Raw genomic sequence first — 17160 nt, 5'->3', positions numbered from 1 at the left:
TTAATTCCACCATGTCTGGAGCCAGGAGGAGTGTTTGGCGTGTGTGTGTGTGAGCTCAGGTTAATCGCTTCACTTTGCTTAGCTTGTAAGATGGCATTCATTAGAAAGCACATAGTATTTAATGCAGCACAATCTTGAAGAAATTAAGGTAACATTTGTAATTATTTTATTAGAAATGACATGGAGGCGTATTATTAAAACTGTAGATGAATTTTGAATAGTGTTTACAAAAAACAGCTTTGACATCAGAACAACAGCCTGTCTGGGGCTTTGATTGCTCCTCTTAGATTTGCTTTTTCATCAGTTTTTCAAAGTTTCCACTATTTGATTGTCGGTCGCACATTTTGTTGCCGTGCAATTCCCTGGAGTGCCTTCATTTATCCCCCCTGGCTGATTCATGGCATCAGTCACGGCCTAATAGAGGCTCGAAAATGCTGTTTTGGTCTTTTCTCCCCGTCGACACGCTGTCTGCGAGAAACGCTATCTAATTGCAGTCCTCCTTACACGTTAAACGTTGTTTCTCAGCCCTGTGGAAACGCAGTAACTATGAAATGACATTTACTGGAAATGGAGCCGGTGCTTTTCTTGAGCCAAAACCACGAGAAACTGAGGTCAGTGTGCAAACAGAACGGAGGGGGGAGGGGAGGCGATGGGGGCAACTGCACCAGCGTCAAATGTGTGTTTATAGATTTCCTGTGACATCTACTCACGCAGCGATTTAAGACTGTCATTATAATTGCCCAGAAATTCCCTCTCAGTGGCACCAGGCAAAAATAGGGCCCTCGTAATGCACAAGTTAAGAACAACCACAAACGGATGCAAACTGTAGATCTGTGCTTTGTCGGTTTGCTGTCAAAGTCAAGGTGATTATGTTTGCTTCACATTGACCCGTTTGTTGAATCTGAAACGTGCCAGTAATTAGTCTTCAACTTAAATTAACTAGTCCTGCAATACTACTGAATATGAAGAAACGAAAAGTCATGAAGCCGCAGTCACTTTCTGCATCCAGACATCCACAGATTTTTCTTTTTTTCCCCGTTTTTGCCAGCAGTTCTCTTGGACTTCAAATTGCTCTGGATTTTCCCCCTTTGTCAGCATAATTTTATGGAACGAATGTATAAGGGGAGAAGATTTGGATGGCAAACAGCAAGCAGATCAGTGACAGAGTCGTTCTTTCTCTCTCTCTTTCGCTCTTTCTTCCTTCCTGTTTTCCCTCTACAACCTCTTTTCTCTCCTTCTTATTCACTCTTTCCTTCTTCCCATCCCCCCATCCTTACTCCTTTCACACACCCATCCATCCGCTATCTCCGCAGTAAAAAAGTGGGACTGCAGACTTTACAATGTGGCTCGAGGTTTCAGCTTTCACATAATTCCAAAGGCTGACCCACTGTCTCTCTCTCTCTCTCTCTCTCTCTCTCTCTCTCTCTCTCTCTCTCTCTCTCTCTCGCCTTATCCCAGATATTGGGACGGAAAATGATCACAAGACGAGTTGTGTCTGTCCAAAACAAAGGAAAATGAGCAGAGAGCTTGTTTTTTATTCGCCGAACCTCGACTGTCCTGAGAGTCACTCACATGTGGATGCAGAGTTACATTTGGCCTGTGGATTAAATAATTGTTTTTATTATTGTTTTATTGCATCCTTGTCGCTATGGGGCCAGGTCAGGATTATTGGTCAGAATTATTTTCAGTGAGCGAGACCAAATGGATTCATACACACAGAGCAGAAGGAGAAAGTCTGGCTACTGTGACTTGTAAAGTTCGAGATAGAGCCTCTGTCATTAGCTGGCCAATCAGAGCCTCTGTCTCTGTTCCGTGGATTGGACCTCCTTTACTTTTTTTGTGTGACAGAGTGGAAACACATCTGACACGTATTTACAAAACATCAACAGTTCATTTGAAAGGAAACGACAGATCAATCATTTCTTTCTTGCAATTTACAGTTACCGGACTTCTTGTTAAATCTCCATATGCACTCTACGTTATTTACCATTAATGGTTGTGTGCTGGTGTGTATGTGGCTGGAACTGACAGGACAACAGTGGAGCCATGAGGGGGAGCCATGTGTTTCCCATTACCACGGCAGAGATTAGACGGAGCCGAGCGGCGGCTGCTGTCTGTTTGTCCCCCATGGCTCCTCTCATGTGGTCAGCAAATGGACATCCATCAGTGCAGATCCACGCACCTCCTCTAGCTCCATACCTCCTGTGATGTCACCACCAACCAGGTCCATCTGTGACATGATCCCGTTCCCCATTTAAATATGTAAACACTCAAATCTTAGCCAATGAAATGACTCCTGCTTGACCTACATTGAGCGCAGATGTGTTGAAAGCCCCGAGCTGCCACTGCTGTTTCCCTGAGAGAGTTGCTCTTTGTCATCAAATCATAAACACTGTGGCTCTAGTGTGTGACTACAGAAGACATTTGTGTGTTTGTTTATGAGCAATGAGAAATGTGATATTTATTTGACCTTAAGCCAGAGCCAAACATCTTATTTCAGTCTCTGTTCCATGAGCTCAAAAACAGTAATGTATTGAAAATTATTTTTGTTGATTAGTTTTTCTGACAATTTCCGTGAATGTTGTACTGAACAGTGACGTTTAAACACATCATCATTCTAACCACAATAAAGCTACGTTTATTTTATTTGAATACAATATGTTATATATATGTTATATTTAAGTGCATATTCATTGTTAAAAACACACACAGAGGATAAACTAAAATGATGACCAGCAGAAGTATGTTGAGCGTCTGACAATCTAAGACCAGATAATGGCCTCAGGAGTTGGTGGAGTCACAAACAGAGGTGACAGTGGCGTAAATCCTAGACAGGAGGACAGGAGGACAGCAGGACAGAAGGCCGACCCTTGGTAGTTGATAATGTTGCTCTGTGACGCAGAAATGAAAGTAGTTTGGTTCCTTGTCTATTAGCTATAACAGCTTAACATAGTATACATATGTCAGGACCTTGTGTCAGTCAGAAACCTTAAGCATTGCCTCCAAAGTTAATTTACTTTTTGAAGCTGGTTTAATTGTTTCATTTGTTCTATGGCACTACTGGAAAGTGTAAGGTTCTGAGTATTTTTTGTCATGTTTGCCATGTGGATCTTTATCTTACATCTTTCTTTTCAATTCAGATAAAACAGTTTCCAAATTGAAATCAGAGTAATTTTATGTAATTATAGCTTAAACTCTTTGTTGGTGCAGCCTATCCCCCTAGTGTACAGTATTAAGGCACAGTCCTTAGCATTGTGTTCTTGCTGAATGAAGCAAGCACCCCCTCGACCTGCTCTCCCCTCTGCACAACGCCTCTGTTCTTTATGAGCAAACTGTTGCACTTCAGACAGACGGCAGGCTCCCCCCCCACAGTTACCCCGAGGCTTCAGACAGACACAATCAAGCACGTTGAAGAGACTGAAAATGCATGAATCAGCTTTCCATTAACGTTAATGGGAGAGAGGGAGGGAGAGAGAGAGAGAGAGAGAGAGAAGGCTCTGAGTAGTTAAGTGTTCCCTGTCTCTCTCTTTTCATCAGTCTCCCTCCATCCTCTCTCCCTCTGTTTCCGTGTGTCTCATCTGTGTTCAATTCTAATAAACTGAATTGAATTCTACCTGCAGCAGCATGTAAACAGCCTCACTGCACGTGTTTTTCTAAGCATTACAAGGATGAAATTAAAGAGAGAAAACTCCTGCTGCTTGGTAGGAAGCATCAAGCACTTTTGGAGGAACAGGAAGTGTGTCCGTCTTTATAACAAGCTCTCTGAAGGAGGCAGACTTATATTGAGGTGTCAAAGCGTTTGATCCTTTGCCAGCTCCGAGTGCTCCAATTTGCAGAAACCTCTGGAAAAAGTTGCACCATACGAATTTCTACGTGTTTTCCTCAGCGCCGTCTCTGCTCTGTGAGCCTCCAGTTACAAACTGAGTGCGTTTTCCCCTTCGTCAGCACATTAATAATAACAGCGTCTCTTTTTTTGGCAAGAAACATGTGATGTAAGCTGAAACATGCTGATTGTGAACACATATGGCACGCATCCACACATATAGGCTGAGGGAGTCTAACCCACAGCTGCAGCGAGACCACCCCACCCCCACTGCTCTGTGTGCTTCTGCTCTCTCCCTCTCTGGCTCCTTCTCCTGAAATCTTAAATTCAGGTTAACTTCCCTTGTGAGAAACAGGGCAGGAAATAACAACACAGATAAAGATACTAAAGTAAAATCTTAAGCCGAACAGCAGAAGTGTACAGGCCTGCAGCGTTAGAGCTTTAAGCCAAGGGGAGGAAATCCTGTTAGAAAAGGGGGCTGCTTCACTGCCATTTGACACATCAGCTTGAGCGGCACATGCTGAGAGCAACACTCCCTCTGTGTGTCTGTCTTTTCCAGACACACACACACACACACACACACACACACAGAGAGGGAGAGAGAAATAGAGGGAGAGATGGTTTTGGTTCAGCATTCCATGCAGGAATGGTTTATTTTTGTTGGAAAAATAATTGTCTGTGGCTAAGATTTGGAAGTACATTTTACCCGCCAATCTGCCAGGAAATACATATGTCTGTTAACGCCCTCTAGTGGTGACCTAATATACCTTGCACGACGCTGAAGTTTGTTGGCATTAACTCTAAGAGCACATACAGTCCCCCCCCCCCCCCCCCCCCCCCACAGCACATACGCACACACACACACACACACACACACAGACGTACGCATATTCACATCTTCATCTTCTTCTGGATTTATATTCACAATTTTCTATCAAAACTCGTTTTTATTGCAGAATTTAAATCATCACTGACTTATTGAGGGCAGCTACATGTTTCTTGCTTATTTCCTCTTATTTCTCAATGTTCAGTCAGTCCATGAATGTTTTCACCATCCAGCTGTGTATTTATATATTTGTATAATAATGTATTGTATGAGATTATTATGCATTTTGTATGTACAGTCTATTAGAATTAGATTACAAGTACAGCAAGAGATACATTTACTGGTATAATGTACTCTTAAAATATAGTGTGAAGTGTAAAGTTCCACCTGGACTAACAATCAAACCAAAAGTGTCCAAAATGTCCATGTGACTGTAAGTTATACGTTCAAATAAGTGAGTGAGTAAGTAATCAGTCAGTTGTTATCTTGAGTCTACGTGCTACGTGGAGTTACGTGGTTTCCAAAAACAAATCCTCAAGCCCAAGTTAGAAAATTAAAAATATGCTTTTACATGGATAATGTTGCTACTTTCCTGTAGAGGGAATCGAACAGCTTTCACATTAGAGAAGATGAGTTAATATTATCTCATATTTTCATACAAATTATACACGTGTACAAGTTCAGTTCAGTTAAAATGAGGCTTTGAGCAGCTTCATTGTGATTGGCTCTCTCTCACCTAAACGCTGGGAAAAAGTGATAAGAGCTCAGATGCTGCAGGGTTTACACAGAGACTCCACTGATATCTGATGTGGAAAAAACTATGCAGTTACTTAAGGGGGGGGTGGCTCTGTATTTGTTTGTTAAAATCAGAAATCTGCCTAATGACTAATGATGCAGCAAAAGAAACATGTAGGCAATTTAATGATGAACTGAAACCTTGCTTGGATTATCGAGCATAAAGAAAGCATAAACAATAAGAAACCCATTGTGATGAAGTGTCCCCCCCTGAACCCGCAACAGAAATGTGTGATGGTCTTGTCCGACCCTGAGAAAGTCTCCAAATGGATTTCAAGATGAAATTTGTTTGGCAATAACTTAAGGAAAAGCACTCAAAGACAATCATCGCTCATAAAATGTGGGCCTTCTTGGTGCTCACCTTCGCCCTCTGTGTCTTTGGGTCTGAAAAGATCAACAACACAGCGGTTGAGGAGAAGTCTGTTATAGCCAGAGCCAAACTGCTGGTGAGTAGTTGTATAAAATGTGCAGGATTCTTACATGTGGTAGATTGTCACTGTAGCTGTCAAATACTACTAATTGTCTTGACCTCAGTTCAAATGGTGAAAGCTTCATTGAGATATAACAAAGTGTTAAAAGGTCCTTTCAGTATTTGGCCCTGAGATTAATACAATCAGCATTAATGTACAGTACAAGGTAAGCAATAAGTGTAAAAATCATTGCAATGTTCCTGGGGAAAAAAATCAGAAACAATCCAGTTTAGTCTCAGAAATGATTTGGTGTCATCTCCAAAAATACATTCAGATTACACTGTTGGAAAGTGAAATGCTGAGAGGAAATCCCCAATACTTTTGATGGTGTTTTGGCTTTATGAAGCTTCTAAATTCTGCCGCGTCACATGAAAGCGGGCAAATGTGTCCTGACACATCTGACAGCCATGAATACTCACATATAACAATTTACTGTAATCTTAAAACTCACCCTGCCATGTTTAAGACAGGCGTCATCTCCTATTAACTTCAGCCATATCTACACTACACATTAACTTTGCACCTAAGGTATTTTTTCAAAACAATACATTTAATTTAAGCATATTAGGTGATGCAAAGAGGTTCAAAATAAGCCTGAGCTGCTCTGCTGAGATACGAAAAGGTTTTCCTGGCACCTTTGTTCTGGAAAAACGAAGTGTGCCGAATGCTGTTCGACATGCTGTTCTAACCACTGTGTGTGTGTGCGTGTGTGTGTTGTCATCTCTGCAGGCTCCCAGTGTGGTCGGATGAGGCATAAAGAAAATGCCTGAGCTCCATCATTTTCTCTTGGAGCGATCGGCATTATAGTATCCTCCAGCTGTTTGATGTGATTCTCCCAGAAATGCCTAAACATTTTCTCATGACCTCCTTTTTTTATAAACAAAACAAAGTTCTCAGCAATTTGCCAACAAAGGCCGGTGCCAGCTCGCTCTGCGCCTAAAAGCATTGCCTTTCCAAAACACTGCGTGTCTGAAATCATGTGTAAAAATAGAGGAGGATATGGATGTGGCTTGTTCTGTGTTGTGCTTTCTGCCTGTTGTTTGCCTTGATCCTCCCTTTTTTCTACAGCCACAACCTGGAATATGATTCATCGGAGGAGAAAAATCCCCGTCTGATATTCTATAACGAAAAAGACGAGGTTGTGAAGGTGAGATGTGAGCGCAGGGACGTTCTTCCCCGTCCTCTTAGTGACGGGCTCATGTAGGGTGCAGCAGCTTTGTGCCACAACAGATTCACGGTGGGGGACGTTTTTCTAAGACTGTCATGTCTGATATCAAACCCTCAGTCAGATACAGCGGTCGAGGAGTTTCAAAGCATGGAAGGTTTAAAAAGATGCTGAGAAAGACAGGGAATGAGAAAGTATATGAATTGCGGTTGAGATGATGTACGTCTGAGCATTGTTTTTATACTCAAACAGGATAGTTGAGATTTTGATAGAGACCTGACCAACTTATGCTCTCAAATAGAAATTGTTCAGAGTAACAGGCTGGATTCTGTGTTCGTCAGTGTGGAAATGCCCTTCAAACTGCATTTAGACACTGGAAGCATGACAAGACTCCAATGAAATGTGGTGCACAGTGAAGCATCACAGGGTTACTACCTCTGTCAAGGACTCGTGGAGATAAAATGGTTGTTTTGTTAGGATGCAGTAGATACAGCTCCAGTGGAGTTTTGAAATGGGAGCATTAGTTGTTGAATTCTAACAAAAGCATACTTGTGTTGTGTAAAAATGTCACTTTGGAGTGCACATACAACTGAGCCCAACAGCTCAGATTGTGTTTTTATCTCTATCAAGAGGGAAACGTTTTATCTGCACCATTTTCAAAGGTGACACACCAGTGCAGAAGGAAATCAGGCATATTTATACCACCAACTACTGCTTACTACAAAAGAAGCAATTGCTTCTGCAGAGTTGCTGTCATAATAATAAATAATAATTACATGATGAGTTCATTATGTGTTGTCTACTTACCTTCAAATGAAAATCATTTCAACAGAAACACCTGGACAATAATTAATGTATCCTCAATTCATTTTAAGGCTAATGTGTGTCTATATGGTTTTATAAAATTACACTTATAGAATAAGATCCAACTAATGCTTATTTGTCTTTTTTTTTGGTTTTCTTTTTTCTTTTGTATAATATCAATGTCTCAATTATTGTGAAAAGAGAAGAACAGTAAATCTCCACATTCCAGATCCTGGAAAGAGCACAAATTAGGTCTTATTTACTTGATTCATAAATTAAAGGATTATCACCATCTTACTTTAAAAAATGTTCCAGTATATTAATGGTTGTGTGTGTGTGTGTGTGTGTGTGTGTGTGTGTGTGTGTGTGTGTGTGTGTGTGTGTGTGTGTGTGTGTGTGTGTGCGTGTGCGTGTGCGCGTGTGTGTGTGTGTGTGTGTGTCATCAGACGGTTCGTGTGAAGAAAATGAAGGCAGACGAGATCAGCAGCCTGTTGGAGTCTCTTGGTTTCTATAAGAGGTCCCAGAAAGGGGAAGAGGTGCCCGAGGAGTTCCAGAACTTCCCCCTGCGCGCCCCCAGGGACGAGTTATGAGGACACCTCGTGGACAAACTCTGCCACTGCACCCCGGTCGCATTATGACGAGTGGGGCCCCAAGGCCAAAACGACGAGCCAGGCCCCAGTCTGAGGACCCTCTGACTGGGTGCAGCACGCATGAGTTTCTCTCATTACTGTGTAACTCTGTTACGTCAAAACTAAAGAATAAAAGTATTGCTGTTCCAATGCATTTAATATGTTTAATGTTTTTTTTGTATTTATCTGTAACTTATTTGTCATCTGGTGATATGATTTCTGCTAGGAAGCTGCAGGCACGTTTGCAGTTTAGCTTCTGAAACTTAGTTATATCGAACATTACATAATTCAAATTAAATTAAATTAAATTAAAATCAAATAAGGAAATGTTTTGGAATAATCTTCTGAAAGATTTTCTGTCATGTATTTTTCTGTTTTCCCTTCAATCCCTCTTTGGAGCTTCATAAATTATATTTTCTGTCATGTAATCTGAAGATGTACTAACAAAGACAGGGAGTGATCTTAATGACCGCTAACCAAGCAGCCAACTGCCACTCCACTGTTTGAGGCTAATCCTCAGCCTGCAGCCTGCCTCCCTCCCCATAATCTGATTAACAACAGTGTCTACCAGCATATATGTACATGTGTGCACATTCGCAGGACTACCAGCAGACACTGAAACACAAACCCCGAGTGGGACGGTTAGAGTTCTTGTCCCTGTACCTTGGTCATGGTCACCAGTTCTACCCACGATGCCCATGTTTTACTCCCCTGTTCCAGAGAGCCTGCGGATGGGCCTGACTTATGTGGGAAGTTCGGTCTTCAACAACAGGACAGCGGACAGCGACTTCACCAAGGAGCAGGAGGACGGTTATGGTTGGTCACTGATAAACTATGACTGACAAACTATGTGCAAAACTTTAGTATAATATTGCACAGGATACTATGCTGTACAAGACAAGCGTTGACTGATAAATTCTGAGCTTAATTAGTCAAGGCTATAAATCATCAATTGAAATCTTTTGCCTGAGTTTGTGACATCATATCAGCTGTAAAGGATATTTTAAATGCACAGCCAAAATGACTGTGACTCCACCAGCATTGTTGGCAGTTGGAAGACGACTGTGTTAGAAAAATAACTGCAACACCTCCAAGTAAGAGCATCCTACACTAGGCTCAGAATTCATCAATCACTTGTAGATCAGAATGTAGCTGATAATTGAATAATCGTGTTGATGTACATGCAGGTCCTATACATTCAGTATATTCATTAAGTATTACCCATTATGTTGTAAAAGTGTCATTTTATACGAAATGTGTTTTTTTACTCAACCACCTGTCAACAAATGTTCCATGCAAAGTGTCAACCCGTACATTTATTCTTCTAATCTGTATCTGGGTCTTGTCTTGCAGTGGTCAACAAGCTGGTGTCTCACCTTCCTCTTCAAATGCTGCTTTACTTCAACATGTTCTACTTTCCTTGCTGGTGGTTTTCTGCGGTTTTCATGTTGGAAGTAAAGGTTGGTTGTTTTGTAGGGATAAAAAGCTGCAAACCACAAGAATTAAGGCTAAACATTGTAGGGGGAGATTCATTTTCCACTGATAAAGTATTTCACTATACTGCAGATCAACTTGTGACTTTAACTGCAGTGTAGGGTAAACAAACGACAAGTCCAAGATTAAAAAGCATCATATCATATCATATCATACTGAGGAGGCTAGAGAGGGAAATATGGAACAGGTGTGGGAATCAGGTGATGAAGATTTAAGAAACTTAGCCAATGTATAATCATGATCATGTACAGTATACACTATATTGTCATTATGCAATTCAAGCACACTTAGGCTCACACTGCACACACAGGTTTTTGAAACATTGTCATTTGAATACCTCTCTATATGCAGATACACTGACAGTTCAGCGCTGCTTTCTTTCCAGTTCTATTATCTTCCTGGATACTACCAGGCTCTGCTCATAACTGGCGTGACCCTCCTCACCATCATTGAAGTGGTCCGACTCTATCTGGGCTACATTGGCAACCTTGGAGAAAAGGTAATTCAAACCATCATCCCCTCTGCACTGCAACACAGATCTCTTTTATGAACTCGTCCCCTGAATAATATGGCAGAGGAAGTGGCCGCTTCAGTATTCTGTCTGCGTGTGTAAACAATCAACTCTTGGCTACAATTGTGCATTGAGTTGAGTTGAGTCGAGTTGAATGTGTGTTTGTGTGTGTGTGTGTAGATCTGCAGGTACGTGTGTGTCTGCGTCAGCTTTCATGTGGGTACAAGTGAAGCATTTGGTGCCTGACTGCTCTATCTTTGCATCGCCTCCAAATTCCCTGTCTGTCTCTCTTCCTCTCTGTCATCAGGTGCCAGAGCTCTCAGCCTTCTGGCTGTTGTCTTTCATGTTCCAGCTGCCAGTTCTGCTATTCTTCCTGACCGATGAGGGAATCATCATCCTCCCTCTAGAGAGAGCCGTCCACTCCCTTTACCTCCTCATCCTGCTTGCTGAGATCCTGGCGTCCTTGCGGGCGGTCAGAACCATGACCCGAAAGCTCACCCTCCTTTTCCATCTGCGACAGTTTGCAAAGGTGGAGAGCTTCAGCCATGCAAGGATGAGTACTGTCTCTGGGCTGACCTATCACAGAGGGGTCCTGCCTGTGTCACCAACACAAGATCTGTACCTTTAAAGGAAAAACATTCTCACTTATCCTCAAAATGTCATGACCAAGGAATGCTAGTGTTTCCCTAAAACTGCACCATTTGCTTTACTCCAGTTTCTGATTCTCTGCATCACCTGCTATGCTTTCAGTCAACAGTCATCGGAGAACACTAACTTATTTACTTGTTTTCAATCAAATGTGGAAGTTTAGCAGGTCTAAAAAACACATACAGTATATAAACAGGTGCCAAAAACATGTGTGTGCCATGGTTTTAATATAACATTCAGATATCAAGATCAAGAACCATTTGTTGGTGTGAACTCTCTTGATTTAAAAGACATTGTTATTTAACATATTTAATACAAGCACTGTCTGTAATTCATATAATATTAATGTGACTTTCTATTCCTCTAAATAGTTTCACTTTGCACTGCTTTATTTTATAACATCTTGGGTGCAGGGATCCACTTCCCTGGAGTTTGTGAAGTGAAAGAGTTGAAACTTCACTGCAGCGGAACTGCATTAAATATTTATGACCACACAGTGGCAGTCAGTGACCAAAGGAAAGATTGGGGAATTTGACAGTGCCGCAAAATCCAATGAGAATAGATTATCATGCAGCACAAGTCCTCATCAGGAGGCTCTGTAGCAGAGGAATAAAGGTTAGGCCTGTCCACACTTGAGCATGATGTATTATGATGTGAGCATGTATGATAATGTGTGAGCTGTCTGCACATTCCCCTTTGTTTTGCTCTGCTTTTTATCCAAATGCAGCCACTGTTGCTCTCATGAATGTTTCACTGCAAGCGTTGTCATTTGTTCTATTATTTCTCCGTCAGTGATCAATTCTTTATATTGTTGCACATGGAGTCATCAAGCATGTAGTGACATCATTTCTGTACTACAGCACGTTTATTCTGTCCTGTTTTATATGCAAGAAACAACAAGCTGCAGTGGCTGATGGATTCTTCATAGAGAACAGATGCCAACACATTCATGGCGAGTGTGGAAAAGGCTGCTGTGATTATTCATTCAATTTGAAGTACGTTTGTCGCGCATGGAGATCAAAATGTCTCTGTTTTTATAATCTGACATTTTGACGCTTTAAAAATAGAGAACATGCAAAAAGATGCAGAAAACACAACAGAAAAATGGTGCTTGTGGTTTTTCGCATTAGTTGGACTGTTCTTGGTGCATAACAAACTACTCAATATTGTATAGTGACTCACCAATTCGTTTAGTGCATGCTGAGAGCAGAAATGTAAAAATAGAGAAAACAAATGCCAACGAGAGCTATTTATTCATGTGTTTCTTTAAATGAAACCTGAAAAACACATTTTCTTATTTTGTTTTATATTCGTATTGAATGAAATGACTCTGTGGAATGTGAAACTTGCAGTTGTAATGAGATGGGGAGATGGGGAGATTGGCAGATTTACATTCCTACACAGGTAGAAAGTTGTGGCTCTGGGTAAAGCTTGGGATGGAATTATGATTGCCAAGTTTCTGGCATATTTAAATTGGTGAAACCCATTTGTCTCGAATACCTCTGCTATTATTGTCTACTCCAATTCACAGCTGCACAGTGTGTGCTGTCACCCTGTGCCTGTCAGTTAGTTCCCATGAAGGAGCAGGAGATGTATCCTCACCAAACACACACACACACACACACACACACACACACACAAGAAATGGAGGCAGACATTGTCGACGCACCATGGAAAGATTGTTTGGCACAGACGGTGATATAATGACTGAGCACCTGGAACATGTGGAACAGTTCATTTTCCCAAAATCTCAAATTACACAACATCATTTAAATTGTTGTTCTCACTGCATGAAAAGTTACATTACTTTCCTTCCTTTGTATGTGTAGAGTGAAGAATTAAACAGTTATTATGGACAATGGAAGTAGCCCAAATTTGTATCCGTAATTCTTTGTGCCAATGTTGACAGTAAAGTGTCAAGAATTAAAATCAATCTCTTTTCACTTCAGTCTGCTCCACCTTGAGCACTGCACTGCCTTGAATCACACTGTGTCCTTTCACATCGTATCTTCTTGTCTGGAAATATGTTTGTGTGTTTTGCTGCACAGATTCAGGCTGAGTTGCGTTAAGCTCCCAGCCCAGTGACTCAGCAGACTAAGATCTTAGGTTCAGTGCTGATTCAGGCCCAGCAGAGCCGGTTCTGACCTCTTTGGCGCCCGAACTGAGACATCCATTAGTGCCACCTCACCCTCATTCCCCAAAACATGTTTACAAGGGAAAAATATTGTCAGTTTCAGTCTTAACTTGAACTTTATTGTCTTTCTAAAGCAGCCAATACACTGGCATGGCTTACCAGAAAGACCCTGATTCACCATGATTTCTCCAGTAGGCTAAATATAACCAAACACAGCATTGTTACTACCATCATTAAAGACATCTCAAGGTTGCAGTATCTTTCTCCGAGTCAGTTAACAGTTTGTTTAGATTTGGAGCAAATACAATGTTGAGTGACTTTCTGAATGCTCTTCCAGTGCAAACTGAGCTAAAGCTGTCTCAGATGTCTCAGCAGATGGTTGACAAGTGAAATGCTAATGCAAAAACGAGGGTTGGGGGGGAGAAATCCCTTTCAACATGTTTATCCTCAGCATAGAAGCCAAGCAGAAAGCAAACACACACAGAATCACAACAACACAGGCAGAGAGTATTTTAACAACACTACCAGCATAAGACAGAACTATCATCTCACTTGTTTGCTTGGATTATTCCACAGAATCACAATCTTACAGGGATGTACTGATTATTTCTTAAATGACCACCTCTCATTATAATGTTTTTCTCCTTCAACCAACTGTGGTTAAAAAAGAATAGAATGATCATTTAACTAAACATAAATACCTGTCCACATCTTTAACAATCTCCCCTCTCCACAGAGGCTACATATTCACTAGGATGCTCTCGGCTATCTAGCTGCTCCTGTATCCTGTTTTAATAAGTATGAACTCTATTAGGTTGCTGAGGGAAGGAAGATGAAGCAGCTGGTGGTAACAAAAAAAGAAAGACATAGAAAACCCCTTGGAGACACAGTGGTCACATCTGAGGTTGCTGCTCGCACTTTCCCCCTCATCAAATTGCTTTTCATCGGTGGAGTGTGGTGAATGATGGCCCAGAGTCTGGGGATGTGATGTTCTCTATCTCACTTATTATATGGTTTCCCCTCATGCTTTCTTAGCATGCTTGGAAAATCAACTGGACCTTCCACTGTTCCAATGGTATCTCCAAGCAGTTTTGTCCACTGACCATTCCAGTGAAGTTGTATTCAAACAACATTGCTGTGACTTGTTTGCAAAGTTATTGTCAGCTTGTGCAGGTGCGTGTAAGTTGAATTCTAGGGAAGTAGGACCATAGAACTGCTTATAATAACAGTTGGCCGACCAACATTTCTGAAATCCACTTGATCCCTTGATGTCAAGTTAAACAATAGGATATCGAGACCCCCCCACCTTGCACACTGACACAGCACAAACAAAATATCTCAAATAAGTGTGAATTGTCAAGCAATATCTCACTCCAATCCAAAACCACTGGCTGGAACCAACAGTCCTGCAGTATCTACAAGGTGTTATTACATCACATTTGTTCACCGGTTGTTTCAGACAACAATAACTGACTGTGCACAAGGGAAAGGAGGGAAACTGCTTTCTACAATATGGGTCCTTTAAAAATACAAAACAACTTGTTGCTGCTCATATTCTCTATAACCTGTTTCCAGGAGCAACTGTGAGCAATACGTGTGAGAATATCATGTGAGTGTCAGATTTGCAGACCTGTGGGGAGTGTTGAGCTGTGAGCCCTCTGCTAAATCGTTCTGGGCCATGGTTCAATCATTCGTACCCATTTCCAGATGTGACTGATAGAATAGGGCTGGCATCTGAAAAGAAATAGCAATATGATAGCTGATAGGAACACATATGGCTCAATTATATGATGCTGCATCCATGACACTTGGGCTTCCCCACTCAAATAAGCACAAACAGCGCTTCCTTTTAGACATACCAAATTGCCCAATTACTCACTCTAAATGATACTGGGACATGAAATTCAAATCTCATTCATATACCACTTAGATTGTCTCCAGTTTACAGCCACCAGGGAATATTGAAACTCCAACTGAAATAGGCAGCAGAGAGATATTTTCAATTTAGGCCTGATTACCTGGGTGAGGGGGAATGGCAGGGCAATTTACTGCTCCCAGTGGTTTAAATGGCCACTCACCATACCGTCCGGATGAATATTTTATCTGGAGCACCAGCGTTTAATCTGCAGGGCTTAAAGAGATCAGGGAACGCGTTGCCTTTAGCGCAAACTATATGAAGGCTGTTATATCGCGTTTATGGGGCTTTTATTTTGCAATAATTTGAGAGGGTGTGAATAAAGGAATTTGCATCTTACCAGAAATTGCCTTTTATATGAGAGGACATTTGCATCCCTGTGGGCGCTGGTGTTCTAGTAAATGTCTATAAAAGTGTTACAGGAAATGAGTGAGATAAAATTCCACCCCATCTGTCTTGCGTTCTTGCATGTTCAACTTAAAAAACTATTTGCATTCCATTCATCCTCCAGGCCTCCAATTTTTCCTTTGGGCAATTGAATTTCACCTGTGACCTCGTTATTTGGAGAAGTTATTAAGTTGGTGTGGGGTTTTCTCACTGAAAACCTGCAGCCTCCAGCCTCCTTGACACAAATATCCAGTATAATATCCAGTAAAGTACGGTCCATGTAGATGGTTTGATGTGTGCAATACAAAGTGGAATTTGTCATAATCAAATCATAATCAATCATCAATGCCAGACATAATTCATGTCAATGAATGTGTCCAACAGAGTATGTGCTCATGAATTCTGACTGAAAGGAAAGGGATGAAGAGGAATTGAATGTGCTTTACCTCGCCATCACATAAATAATGTTCACTTGTAACAGAACCTTGTGTTAGGGAAATCAGGGAAGCTTCCATCCTGGATGGAATCAACGCTTCCTTAGCTCAGCAGATTTAAACAGGAATCTTTCTAGCAAACATAAGTCTGTCTATCCATTGCAGGAAGCTGTAAATCTCCAACCACTATGCATAAAATGTAACAACACCATAAAAGCTCTCCAGCTGTCTGTCAGATCCGTTGCCCTCTGTGAATTCTTTGGTAGCAGTTTTGTGACTGTAAAGTTGATGTATGAGGAACAAGGTCTGTCTGAAGCACAGCCAGGTCAAAGCCAAAGGTCAGGCGCACTGAATACAATAGATCGCTTTAATTTTATGCATTAACTGTGGTGGAAATTAAACTCATGACCCTTAAGTTACAGGGCAATCACAGAAACCATCAGCAAGGTTGAAAAGTGAGCACAAGCTGCAGGAGGATAAATGATCGTCTTCCTGTTTCTTATAAGCTCAAATCATGCTGTAAGAAAGTCTCACAGTAAAATCAGATTGTCATTCAGAACAGAAATACAAAGAAAATCTCCTATCATTGTTAGATGATACCTCAGTAGATTTGCTTTTTTGCAGAATGAATTTCTGGCTTTGGCAGGAGTTACTGGCAGCACATGTGCTGCTGAATGAAAATTTACTGGCAAATATAACTCCTAAAAAGCTGTGACTGAACTCTATACAAAGAAAATAGAGCTCATCACGTTGTATCTTTGCCTTCTCTGTCCTCACCTTGCCCTTTGTTATAAAGTGATCACAGACAGTTTGTGCTGCTAAACATAACAATGCAGTGTGTGATTTATTGAGATTATACTCAATACTCGATCCAAAGTAAAATATATGTATATGTACAAGAGGGGGTAAGTGAAAATTAATGAGAAAATAGTCAGATATATTGAATTATTATCATTTATTTAGTATACGTTTAACTTGACATTAGAATCCACTGATGATAAGATTGTTATTTCTTCGTCTGCCTGGTCTCTGTGTCAGAACAGAACATCACTGGCTCTTCAAGCTCTTTTAAGTTGAGAGCCCTTTGATTCATCTCTCTTCTCAAAAAGATGACCTTGCACTTCA

General features: G+C 41.1%; 2 protein-coding genes across 2 annotated transcripts; both read left to right on the top strand.

Moving 5' to 3' along the window:
- Positions 1-5782: 5782 nt before the first annotated feature.
- On the top strand, positions 5783-8473 carry selenoe (selenoprotein e). The gene is made up of 4 exons (XM_076151077.1): positions 5783-5890; positions 6644-6720; positions 6983-7061; positions 8330-8473. The coding sequence occupies exons 1-4, from the start codon at positions 5783-5785 to the stop codon at positions 8471-8473; spliced, it is 408 nt and encodes a 135-aa protein (XP_076007192.1).
- Positions 8474-9204: 731 nt separating this feature from the next.
- On the top strand, positions 9205-11145 carry LOC143001487 (transmembrane protein 17A). Its single transcript, XM_076151117.1, has 4 exons — positions 9205-9328; positions 9866-9972; positions 10392-10505; positions 10825-11145. Exons 1-4 carry the CDS (start codon positions 9205-9207, stop codon positions 11143-11145), a joined length of 666 nt encoding a protein of 221 aa, XP_076007232.1.
- The last annotated feature ends 6015 nt before the right edge of the window (positions 11146-17160 follow it).

The sequence above is a fragment of the Genypterus blacodes genome, unplaced genomic scaffold (assembly GCF_046128005.1).
Source record: "Genypterus blacodes isolate CSIRO-AG114 ecotype Tasmania unplaced genomic scaffold, CSIRO-AGI_Gbla_v1 ptg000053l_1, whole genome shotgun sequence".
Classification (NCBI taxonomy): Eukaryota; Metazoa; Chordata; class Actinopteri; order Ophidiiformes; family Ophidiidae; genus Genypterus; species Genypterus blacodes.
The sequence above is the reverse complement of the archived record's forward strand: the minus strand, read 5'-3'. Positions and strand labels throughout refer to the sequence as shown.

What these genes read in the sequence shown, in the direction of transcription:
- LOC143001487 (XM_076151117.1), top strand. Translation starts at nt 9,205, where the DNA reads ATGCCCATGTTTTACTCCCCTGTTCCAGAGAGCCTGCGGATGGGCCTG. An exon ending in TTTTCATGTTGGAAGTAAAG is followed by an intron (nt 9,973 to 10,391) that starts GTTGGTTGTTTT and finishes CTTTCTTTCCAG; the next exon opens with TTCTATTATCTTCCTGGATA. An exon ending in TTGGCAACCTTGGAGAAAAG is followed by an intron (nt 10,506 to 10,824) that starts GTAATTCAAACC and finishes CTCTGTCATCAG; the next exon opens with GTGCCAGAGCTCTCAGCCTT.